Below are 12279 nucleotides of genomic sequence, written 5' to 3'. Positions count from 1 at the left end.
AATTGCATCTTAAATGTGTTGAAGACTTACTTAATTAAAAAAGTAACAAAGCTGGGCATGGAGGTAGAAGGATCACTGTGAGTTCAAGGTCACCCTGAGCCTACATAGTGCACTCTAGGTCAATCTGAGCCAGAGTGAGACCCTACCTCGAAAAACCAAAAATAAATAAATAAATAACATGTGAGGTAATGCATTCATCTTACATTTTTTTATTTATTTATAAAAGCTCATATCTTTAGAGAGGCTTGTAAAATATATTGTTCCTAGCAAAAGTTTTGGTGTTTGCACTGTAATTACAATGTTCAAATACAGTGTACTTCAGTGTACTTAAAGTATTGCTAATTTACATAGTCATCTCACATATCTCCTAATGCTTGATGCAGGGAGCTGATAAGTATGTAATGAACCAAGCAAATAACTACCAAGACACGGGCTTGGGTGTTTGTGCACTTCTTTTGCAAGGTCTTATTGCCCAGTGATAACAGAAAAATTAATAGTCTATTGCTAGCCGTAGTTGTCCTCTACCAACAAGCGTTTGGTTTATGATTTGGTGTGTGTATGTGTGTATAAATATATAAATAATCAGTTGTGTTATCCTTTACAAATCCATTTAAAATGATAAATATTTTGGTTATTAGTTAAAATGATACATTTTTTATACAAAGGAACTTTCAAAATTTCATTAAGCTTTAGTTCATGATTTTTCTTGTACTTATAAAGTATTTTAATTTTGCTGGTTAGATTACACATGTTTTGAAGTAAAGTTAACTTAATTTGTCTTTTCTTTGTGCATAGTGGGAGATTTTGATAAGATCTGGCGAGAGCACTGTGAAGATGAGGAAACACTTTGTGAATATGCTGTTGCAATGAAAAATTTGGCAGATAATCATTGGGCAAAAACTTGTGAGGGTGAAGGTCGCATTGAATGGTGTTGTAGGTGAGTGTTTCTACCAACTAACATACTTAGTTTTTAATATAGTCTTTAAACTCTTAAATGTCGTAAAATCTCTGACATGTATAATTCTACCAAAAGGAAACTAGAAATATTTTTTAACAGATGTCTTTTAACAAACTCTAAATTTCATGATTCATTTTCACTAAGTTTATTCAACTTCTTTTGATTAAAATATTTTTCTTTGACATAATTTTATTATGTTTATAAAATATGCTTTAAATTTACTTAAACCTTAACATATTTAATATGTAAAAGAGTACTTGCCTCATCCAAATAAACTACAGAAATTTCTTTGCATAATATGCTTGAATTTAGCATTTTAAAAACATTTTAACAGCTCCAAAAACCCTTAATTTCTGTTATGTGACTTGAGGTATTCCTAGATTTATGTTTACTTTGTTTATTTTCACATAATACAAATTTCAATGTTAAAAACATCAGAATATAAAATATTTCTATTAATTTTATCAATTTGGTTAAATTAAGGGAAGATATTTATATTTTGAATTATAAAGTAAATTTCCAGAAGTTAACACATTACTTTTCTTTATAAGTAGGTTTATGGTACCTTTCAATTCATATTTCCTTTAAATTATTTTTATTCATATTTTATTTTAAAATTATATAATAATGCACAATTGATTAATTCCACAAACCAGAAAAAAAATGTGCATAGCCTAGTTCTTGTGTTAAGATCATCTACTTATAAAGAGAAAAGGTTTACTTTGGCTGATAGTTTTGGAGCCCCTGATAGGCTCTGTTGTTCTTGGGCCTGAGTTAGGTAGCTACCTTCATGGCATAAGTATGTGGTGCAAGATAACTGGCTGCCTCATGGACATAAAGCCAAGATAGTAAAGGATGTAAACACATGGCAGTATGTCCTACCTTCTAAAGACTTCACAACCTCCCAGTAACACGATTGTGAGGACTAAATTTTTCACACATGAACTTTTAGAGGACGCTTAAGATTCAAAGTAGTTCTTTTATTTCCTCATTTAACAGAAAATATTTACCAGTTGTTTACTTTGTACCTTTATACAATATAGGCATTATGAATACAAAGTCAAATACATAGAGTTCTTGTTCTCTTTGACCCTAATGTGCTAGTAGGGGTAAAAGAAAAAAAAAAGTTCAATTGATTACAATAATAGCAAGTCAAATAATGTCATGTGCAAAATGAAGCAAGGAGAAATAAAATAGCTTTAAGTAGGAGAGAGAAAAGGCCTCGCTGAAATGATACATATAAAATATAAGAAAGAAGTCAGAGCCAATCTGTCCTAATCCAGAGGCATAAGCATGTTGGCCTGTTTCAAAGACAGGAAGGCGACCAGTGTGGCAGTAGCTTAAGTTGGGCAATGGAGTGTTGTAGAAACTACGAGCAACTAGATTTTGTAGCAGCTTGCAAACCATTGTAAAGATACTAGCTTTTCTTCTGAGTGAGATGGGAAGTTACTGGATATTTTGACAAAAGAAATGATAGGATTTTTTTAAAAATATTTTTTATTATCATTTATTTATTTGAGAGTGACAGACAGAGAAAGAGGGGGAAAGAGAGGGAGGGAGAGAGAATGGACGCGCCAGGGCTTCCAGCCACTGCAAACGAACTCCAGACGCGTGCGCCCCCTTGTGCATCTGGCTAACGTGGGTCCTGGAGAATCGAGCCTCGAACCGGGGTCCTTAGGCTTCACAGGCAAGCGCTTAACCGCTAAGCCATCTCTCCAGCCCTGATAGGATTTTAACAACCTTTTAAAACGAGTCAAGTAGTTTCTAGAATCAATTGTACTATTAAGACTATGCTATATGAATGGCACAGTAAACAGAGAAGGAAGAACACTGCAATAGTCAAGACAGAAAGAACAGTTTTCTTAGAAAATGAGTACATGAACAGCGCAGTGTACAAAGATTAATGTTCAAATACAATGACTCAAGAGCAGCAAGGGAAGTGATGTATGTATTCTAATTATTCTGGTGATATGTGAGAAGGAGTTACAGTATGAGGTTGTGAGAGCAGTGAGGAGATGAGAACAGTGGGTTACAGAGTTAAAGAATTCTGGAGCTGGGGAACTAAAGGAAGAAGCAAAAAAAAAAAGAAGAAATGGAATGCTTGCAATTAAGTTTTTTATTGTATTTGCTGAGTCTTAGAATAATTTGTAGAGGTGAATGTTCTGTATAGTTTATGTTTTCTCTCTCAAGCTGAGAAACAAGAGATATACCACTAAGCTAAAAACTTCTTTGTCTTAGAAAGTGGCAGTACAGTCCTGTCAGGAAATCAGTACCATAACTGTTGCACACGAGGTTCTTTGATTTTAGCAATAATGCTTTTAAATTAATATTAAAAATCTGCAGACAAACCCTTTAAACTGCTGTTCTCTTTCCCGTTTTTATCAATAAAATATATTTTTTAACCTATAAGTTGTAATACATCCCCTCCTCTGGTCCTCATTTCCCTGTTATTCCCTCTTATTGGTGTTCACTGTAAGATAATTATAGTTATAAGATAATTAGGCCCTCTAATTCTCTAATTCTGGGAGGGATGGACTAGCTGTGTCTCTCAGACTGTTTCTCCCCCCTTGTGGATCTTAAAGTCTACCCACCACTTTCTTCTGAAACAATCCCTTAGCCTTAGCAGGTGTGTTATCAGTTAAGTGTTGACTTCTCTGTAGCCTCTGTATTTCTGTTTTGATGTGTTTCGGTTCACCACAGTGATTGTTGCTATTTTCCTGGATGTGGATGTTGGACCAGCATTGGGAGAAATACTCATATCTCTGCTTCCTCTGTATTTTCTTTTGGACCTCAGTAGGTGTATAGAGGTGGCATATCTCCTTGCATTCATTAAACTTTCTTTTCTCGTGTTGATAAGTCTTGGTTCTCTTTTATATTCTTTGTCATCTGTAAAGCAAAGCAGATTCCAACTAAGGATGAGAGCATTTTTGATTAAAGGTGATATGCCTAGGAGCTGGAGAGACATTTTGATGAGGTTACCCTACTCTACTTGTACAGGAAACTCTGGGTATCCTGACCATGGGTGCTGCTTTGGTTCTCTGTACCAGTTATGAGTTCTCTTCCCACTGAGCAAGCCTCATGTCCAGTCAGAGGGCAGTTGATAACCCACAAAGACCATGCCACTATTGCACAGTTGTGTAGTTCTCTGGCTGATGTATTGCATGGCTTGCAGGGTGTCCTACTTACTCATGCAATTAGTGGCCTTTTTCACCCTGGAGCTCCCATAGTACTTTCCAGTGCCATGAGGGTTTGCCAAGGAAGGAAAGGAAGGACTGGCTTTCCTCTCATTTCCCACATTTTCTTTTGGCTTTTGGGGCTGACCACCTATGTTTCTTCAGCAATAGGGTCTTACTTTTTACATGTCTGGTAACCAAGTCCTTGGCAAAGGCTTACATTGTTTGGGAGAATCTCTTAGATCACTGTGGCGTGCCCATTCTCTCTCTTTCTTTCTCCTCCTCTTTCTCAAATAAATAGATAAAAAAATATATATTTAAAAAAACACATATGTACACATTATTTCCTGGGTTGTTTGAAAGTAATTCACAAACAGTATGCCATTTCATCACTTAGCATATATTTCTCTCCTCCCCTCTCCACCCCTCCCCTCCTCTCCTGTCCTCCCCTCCCCTCCCCCAACCCCTCCCTCTCCTTCTTTCTCTCCCTCTCCCTTTCCTCAACAGTCAAACTAGTCAACTGCCCACTGTGGGGGGTTAACCCACATCTGGCCCAGGGATCTTCAAACCAGAGCCCATGGTTTAAGGATTAAGGTTTCTCCACTTTCTACTGGGCATTTCCATCTGGTCTTAATTAAAGGTAGTGAAGGACAGACCAGATCAAACTGCTTTTCTTAAATGGACTTTATTATGTGGTATTCTCATACCATTTGTACTTGCTGCTTGTGTAATGAATTTGCCTTGCATTCATTCTTCTTTCTTGATTTTTATTATTTCAAGAGTTGTATCTACATATGTTCTAAAAAGGGTAATTTTTAGGTCAAACTGATTAAAATATTAGTAAGAATTTAGCTCAAACACCTAGGGAAAAAAAAACAGTGGCAAGATAGAGTAGGATGTCTGTATATAAAATGACTGAGTCCAGCAGCATGTAACATTAATTTGAGTTAAATGTAATTCCGTTTTCTGTTGTTGATTATAAGAGAGCAATATTACATCAAAAGCTGCGGGCTTTAAAGGAGATTGAGAAAAAATTTGTTTCCAGTTATACTAACAGAACGTTGGTACGTGGAAAAAAATATTAACATTACCTTGCTAAGATTTTTATTATTTTGCTAGACTAACACTGTTTAGAATTTGCTTTATAAGAATAATTAAATTTTATATGTAATATTAAGTAATAAAAATGTGAGAAAATGATGTTAAACTATAGTAAAGGAATTTGTTCGTTCTTTTTACATACAAAAACACATATGGGGGCTGGAGAGATGACTTACCAGTTAAGGTGTTGTCCGCAAAGCCAAAGGATCCCAGTTTGACTCTTCAGGACTCACATAAGCCAGATGCACAAGAGGCCCATGCATCTGGAATTTGTTTGCAGTGGCTGGTGGCCCTGGCATGCCTATTCTTTCTCTCTCAAATAAATACATAAAATATATATTTATAAAAACACATGGGAACACATAACTTCCTGGGTGTTTGAAAATAATTCACAAATAGCATGTCATTTCATCCCTTAGCATATGCTCCCTTCCCTTCCCTTCCCTTCCCCTTCCCCTTCCCCTTCCCCTTCCCCTTCCCCTTCCCCTTCCCCTTCCCTTTCCCTTTCCTTTCCTTTCCTTTTTTCCTTTCCTTTTTTCCTTTTTCCTTTAGTTTTTTTTCTTTCCTTTTTTCCTTTCCTTTTTCCTTTCCTTTCCTTTCCTTTTTCCTTTCTTTTCCTTTCCTTTCAACAGTCAAGTTTATTTAAGGGCTCTCCCTGAGGACACAAGCTGTAGCCATTGGACAGGTACAATGTGTCTAGGAAAAGTAGCCCCATGGAAAAGTCTGTTACTCATGTTCCTTTCTAGGAAGAAAAAAGAGAGAATGTTCTTGTGCAGAATGGATTCTCTTGCATTTTTGATGAAAAATTATTATTAGTAGTAGTAGTAACATATTTTGTATGGATATATCATGTGTTAGTTCTTTCTTTTCCCTCATCCCTGCCTCCATTCCACTGGGGACCCTTCTTCGTGTGGTTGTAAAATTACCTGAGCTGTGGTGGATGAGTTTTAAGTCTACTTCAGTGATTATCTCAGGAGACTCTGGATGTCTGCTTTGGTAAATATTGAATATCAAGGTCTGTCTCCTCCAGCCTGGCGCTGATTATCAGGTTCAGGATGCAAACAGCACCCTTGCTCATCACCCTAGTTTCTCTGGTTTCAGCTGTGGCTTGGCTGAAGCGTGAGATGTAGTTTATCTCCTTGGTTCATGCTACCTTCTGAAAAAGACATTCTCCAATAGAGAGTGAAGTCAGCACTGTTTAAATGGGATAAGCATTATTTAGGGAGAATTTGATGTATATAACCCCTCATTTAGCCAAAGACTAGTGAGAGCTTTCCTCCCATTAGCTCATGTAGTGCTTTCTAGCACTAGAAGCACTATCTGGGGACTAGCTCTCTCCGGTATTTCAGCCAGGTCTCTCTATGCTGTGTGTCAGCAGCATATGGAGTCTTCAGCAATAGGGTCTTACCTTTTGCCTCAGGCGAGTAATTAACTGCTTTGACAGTAACCTGTCTTGTTTTAGGGACCTCCTGGGTCGCTCTGATCAACAGCTCATTGTGAGTAGCAACTTATTTCTGGTCCTGGCAGTTACAGGCCAGACACACACACACACACACACACACACACACACACACACACAAACGCAAAATGTGTTTTAATCTTAGACTTCATCCCACCCTCTCCAGGGTTCTTCTTTTCATGTGCTCCCTCCTTAATCCTGTTGAGGGTTATATCTTTTAGTCTGTCTCCAAGCAAAAGGTTTTTATGGTACCTGTTGATTTTGGATTTATTTTGTGTCTGTTTTTCCACCGCCCTCCTTTTCTCCAAGCCCTTCAGTCCCTAATGTCTGGGCCTTGAGTTGCTTATTAGGTATGTTAGCAACTCTAGCAGGTCCAGGTTAGGATCCCCGAGACAATGTAGCATTTGTCTTTCTGTGATTGTGTGAGTTCACTGAGTGTGTTCTGTTCCAAGTCTGTCCATTTTTCTATAAATTTCATTATCACTATTTTCTTATTGCTGAGCAGAATTCCATTGTGTAAATGTACCACAACTTCATTATCCATTCATTCAATGATGGGCACTTCGATTGATTGCAGACCACAGCTATAATGAATTGAACAGCTATAAACATGGTTGAAAAATATTTCTTTAGTGAAGCATGGAACATTTAGGATAAATGCCCAATAAGGGAATAACTGGATGTGTTAGTACCTCTATGTTCATCCTTTGCAGGGATCTCCATATTGATTTCCGTAGAGGTTGTACAAGTTTACATTTCCACCAACAGTGGTTCCTCTTTCCCCACATCCTCACCAACAGTTGTCATTGTTAGATTTTTAAGTGATTGCCATCCCTATTGGAGTAAGATGGACTCTCATAGTTGTTTTAATTTGTAATTCCCTGATAGTTAATGATGTTGAATATTTTCTTAAGTGTGTGTTAGCCATTTGTATTTCTTCTTCTAAGAACTCCCTATTCAATTCTCGGCCCCATTTTTGGAGTGAGTTGTTTGAGTTTTTATTGTTTAGTTTTTTGAGTTCTTTGTAGATTCTAGATGTTAGGCTTCTGTCAGTGGTAAAGCTGATGAAGATTTACTCCCATTCAGTGGGTAATCTATTGGCTCTGTTTATGGTATGCTTGTCTGTGCAAAAGCTTTTTAGCTTCATGATATCCCATTGGTTGAGTGATTGTTTAATTTTGTGGGCTACTGGGATTTTGTTCAGGAAGTCTTTCCCCACTCCTATAATGTGAAGACTTCCACCTATTTTTAATTCCAGTAGGAGAAGTGTTTCAAGGTCCTTAATCCATTTGAACTTAATCTTTGTGTATGATGAGATGAATAAGTCTAGTTTCATTTTGCTACATGTGGTTATCCAGTTTATCCAGCACCATTTTATGAAAATGCTGCCTTTTCTCCAATCTACATTATTGCCAACTTAGTCAAAAATCAAGTAGCTATAGTTATTTGACCTAGGGTTGAGGTCTTCTGTTCTTTTCTATTGGTCTATGTTTCTGTTTTTATGCCGGTACCATGCTGGTTTTGTTACTAAGGCTTTGTAATGTAGCTTCAGATCAGGTATGGTGATACAGAATTGTTTCTTTTTGTTGAGGATATGTTGGGGAACTGAGGCCTGCTACCATTGCATATGAATTTTGAGATCATTTTCTCTATCTCTATGAAGAATGATGCTGGAATTTTTAATGTTGTTGCATTACATATGTATATTACTTTTGATAGAATTGCTATTTTCACAATATTAATTCTACCTATCCAGGAGCACGAGAGTTCTTTGTATCTTCTCAAGTCCTCCTTGAATTCTTTCTTGAGTTTTTTATGTTTTCATTATATAGGTTTTTCACATCCTTGGTTAGTGTTATTCTAAGTTATTAAACTCTTTCTTGTTGCCATTGGAAATAGGACAGCCTCACTAATTTCTTTCTCTACATACTTGTCCTTTGCATATAGAAAGGCTCCAGTTATTTCTATGTTGATTTTGTATCCTGCCAGTTTATTGAAGGAATCAATCACCTTTAGATGTTTTGAGATGGAGACTTTTGGGTCATTTATGTATAAGATCATGTCATCTGCAAATAGGACTAACTTGACTTCTTCCTTTCCAATTTACATCCCTTTTATTTTTTTCTCCTATCTTACTGTTTGGGCTAGTACTTCTAGTACTGAGTAATAGCATTGATGAGAGTGGGCACCCTGTCTTGCTCCTGATCTCAATGGAAAATATGTGAGTCTTTGCTCATTAAGTATTATTTGGGCTTTTGGAGCTTGATATAGAGCCTTTATTGTGTTGAGATATAAACCTTCCATGCCTTTTCTTTCTAGCATTTTGATCATGAAGTGGTTTTGTATGTTGTCCAGTGCCTTCTCTGTATCAATTGATATGATCATTTGATTCTTATAGTTAAGTTTATTTATATGGTGTACTACATTGACCAGTTTCCATATATTGAATCATCCCTGCATTACTGAAATGAAGCCTGCTTGATTATGGTGGATAATGCTTTTGATATGTTGTTGAATTCAGTTTGTAAGGATTTTGTTTTGCTGGGTAGAGTATCTTGGGTTGGAAGTCATAGTTTTTTAGTCCTTGAAGTGTTCCCTCTGTCTTTCAGAGTTTCCTTTGAGAAAGCTAAGGTAATTCTGATGGAATTGTCGTTGGATGTAATATGTTATTTCTCTCTTGCTGCTTTTAATACTCTCTCTTTGTTTTTGTTGTTTCGAGATTCAACTATGATGTAACATGGAGATTGTCTTCTTTGGTCCTGTCTCTTTGGTATTCTGTGGGCTTCTTGTCTATAGATAGGTCTTTCTTGAGAGATTGGGAAAATTTGCCTCAATTATTTTGTTGAATACATTCACTATGGTTGTGGCCTTGAGTTTTTCTCCTTCTGATCCATGATCTGGATATTTGGTTGTTTTAGGAAATCTCCCTCAAATTCTGTTTGTATGATTGTTTGAACATTCCTGTTGTGTTATTTTCATCATGTCCATCTCTTTTTTTTTTTTTTTTTTTTTTGAGGTATGATTTCAGTTCTGACTTTTATTGATGCTTCCTGGAATTCATTCTTGTATTTCATCAAGTCTTCATTAAGCTTAATAAACTGGTTATTGAGATCTTGCATTTCTTTTTTTTTCTGGGAAAAAGAGATTTATTTTGGCATACATGCTAGAAGGGAAGCCCCATGATGGCAGGGGAAAATGAGGACATGAGCAGAGGGTGGACATCACCCCCTGGCCAACATAAGGTGGACAATAGCAACAGGAGGGTGTGCCAAATACTGGTAAGGGGAAACTGGCTATAATACCCATAAGCCTGACCCCAGAAATACACTGCCTCCAGGTGGCCTTAATTCCCATATTTCCATCAGCTGGGAACCTAGCATTCAGAACACCTAAGTTTATGGGGGGGCACCTGAATTAAACCATCATATTCCACCCCTGGCCCCCCAAAACTGATAACCATACATGATGTAAAGAGAGAGACAGGAAAGGAAGAAAGAGAGAAAGAAAGAAAAAGCGAGTGAGAGAGACAGAGTCTCATTTCTGTTTTATTATGGCATTGGGATCCTTTTTAAAGTCACTATGTACCAATGAGTAACTTAGGAGAATTTTTAGTTTTAAGAATTTATTGCTCTGTTCTTTTACAAAATAGGGTTGGTTCTTCATGATGCATTTGATCTCAAACTGCTGGACTCAAGCAACTCTGCAGTCTCAGTCTTCCTAGTAGCTTGACTTACAGGCAAGCACCATTGTGCCCAACCTGTTGTCCATTTCTTCACTTACTTGTTGCACACCGGAGTTGTCACTTCAGAAGGAAAATGCCTTAGTCAACTCTTCATTTGCAGGGGGCACCCAGTGGGACTGGGGGTGGGGAGCAGGGCAGGAGAAAAAAATCTGCTCTATTGGTAATAAAGCTCCAAGTTCATTCCATCATGAATTTCATAGTCTCCCAGTGACACGTGGTCCTTAAAAATCGTGTACCACTTTATAAGGACAATTTTGTTCCAAGAGGTGCCAGTTTGAGCTGCGATCAGTTTCTTAAGGTCCCCAATGGTGTCATCGGTGTTGCACTTCACGCAGACTTTCTTCTCCAGATGGTTGTTGCAAACAACCTCAATCATTCTGACTGGAGCTGATGGCTGCTCACAAATGCGAAGATGCTCACCAGCTAGTGACACAGACCAGCAAACTGTGAGCCAGAAGCTTCTCTCGCCGAGATCTTGCATTTCTTGATGAACCTTCAATTCATTTATATCTCTTTTGAGGCTTCTAAAGTCTTCTTCAATTAAGTTAAGCATAGTTTCAAAAGCTGTGTGCTCTAAGAGCCAGTTCTGTTCAATCTCACTTATATGATTGTTGGTTTTTTGATGGCCTCCTTCAGGTTTAGCAGTTCTTTTAATTTAATTTTTTAATAGCTGTATACACAGTGTGTATATAAACTCATGGTGGTACCAAAGTTAGCCTCGTCCTTGTCCTCCCCCTCTACAGGGACCCTCCTTGTTGGGGAATATGGGCTGTACATTGTGGGGTTAGCCATCAGTTACGAGTGAGAGGCAATCTGTCTGTGCATAATGACCCAACTTGTGGCTCTGTCTTTCTGCCACCTGTTCTGCAAATTTCCCTGAGCCATGTTGGGTTCGTTTTGGGTTTACTTCAGTGATGAGATCTTGGGAGCCTCTCTGTCGGGATATCTGGTTTGTCAGGAGGTGAGTGTTCTCTGTGTCTATTTCCTTCACCCTTGGGCTGATACCAGGTACACCAAGACAGCAGCACTCTTGCTCATTTCCCTAATTACTCTTGGTTTCAGCTGAGGCCCTGTTGAAGTGTGATGGGCTGATTCTGTCCTCAGGATCTGTGTCCATCTGAAAAAGAGAAGCAAATTCTCCAATGGAGAGTGAAGTCAGCACCAAATAATGGGATAACTATTATATTTTTAGAGATAATTTAATAGGTATAGGCTTTTGTATCCCATAATTGGTGGGAGCTTGATAGTGGAGAGTGGGCTCATTTTTTTGGATATAGTTCCGACTTGTTTCCCAGCTCCAGGTATGGGTTCCCTTCCACTGAGCGGATCAGTTACCCAAATCAAGAGCAATTGGTTACTCACCATGGCTGTGTGCCACTATTGCATTTGTCTGAGCATCACGTCAGGTTGTTTGCTGCTGGGTAGCTTAGACCACGAGTTGCTTGGACAGATGTTGGTCATTTGTCCCCAGTCACTCATTGTAGAACCTTCTGGCACTAGATGAGCTAACTGTCTGGGGACTGACTCTCTTCCAGATTCCACCCTGGTCACTTCATGTTCCATACCAACAGCATATGGTGTCTTCAGCAGTGGGGTCTTACCACTAACCTTTAGTGGGTCATCAAGTACTCTGACAGAAATCTCTCTTCTTTTGAGAAACCATGTACCAAGGAAAAGAAGGATGAAAAAGATAGGAAATAGAAAAAAGAGAGAGAGGGAAAAGAAAAGAAATGAAGAGTAAAGGGGAAGAGGAAGAGAGGAGAGATAAGGAGTGAGAAAGAGGAGAAGATTAAGGATAGTCATTCCTCTTACTCTCTCCAGGGTCCTGTTCCCTATAAGGACCTGA

General features: G+C 38.0%; 2 protein-coding genes across 2 annotated transcripts in view; one reads left to right on the top strand and one right to left on the bottom strand.

The window, feature by feature from the left end:
* The window catches only part of Bmt2 (base methyltransferase of 25S rRNA 2 homolog), an 83640-nt gene that overhangs the window by 16875 nt on the left and 54486 nt on the right, over window positions 1–12279 (top strand). The window contains exon 2 of the mRNA XM_004671588.2: window positions 796–937. Within this exon, the coding sequence (XP_004671645.2) occupies window positions 796–937 (142 nt within the window). The remainder of the gene's footprint in view (window positions 1–795; window positions 938–12279) is intronic.
* Window positions 10588–10809, bottom strand: LOC101617883 (ubiquitin-like protein 5). The gene has a single exon (XM_012951967.1). The coding sequence runs from the start codon at window positions 10807–10809 to the stop codon at window positions 10588–10590; it is 222 nt and encodes a 73-aa protein (XP_012807421.1).

Source organism: Jaculus jaculus, chromosome 10, assembly GCF_020740685.1.
Source record: "Jaculus jaculus isolate mJacJac1 chromosome 10, mJacJac1.mat.Y.cur, whole genome shotgun sequence".
NCBI lineage: Eukaryota > Metazoa > Chordata > Mammalia > Rodentia > Dipodidae > Jaculus > Jaculus jaculus.
Note: the sequence above shows the minus strand (reverse complement) of the source record. Positions and strands in the feature narration are given on the sequence as shown.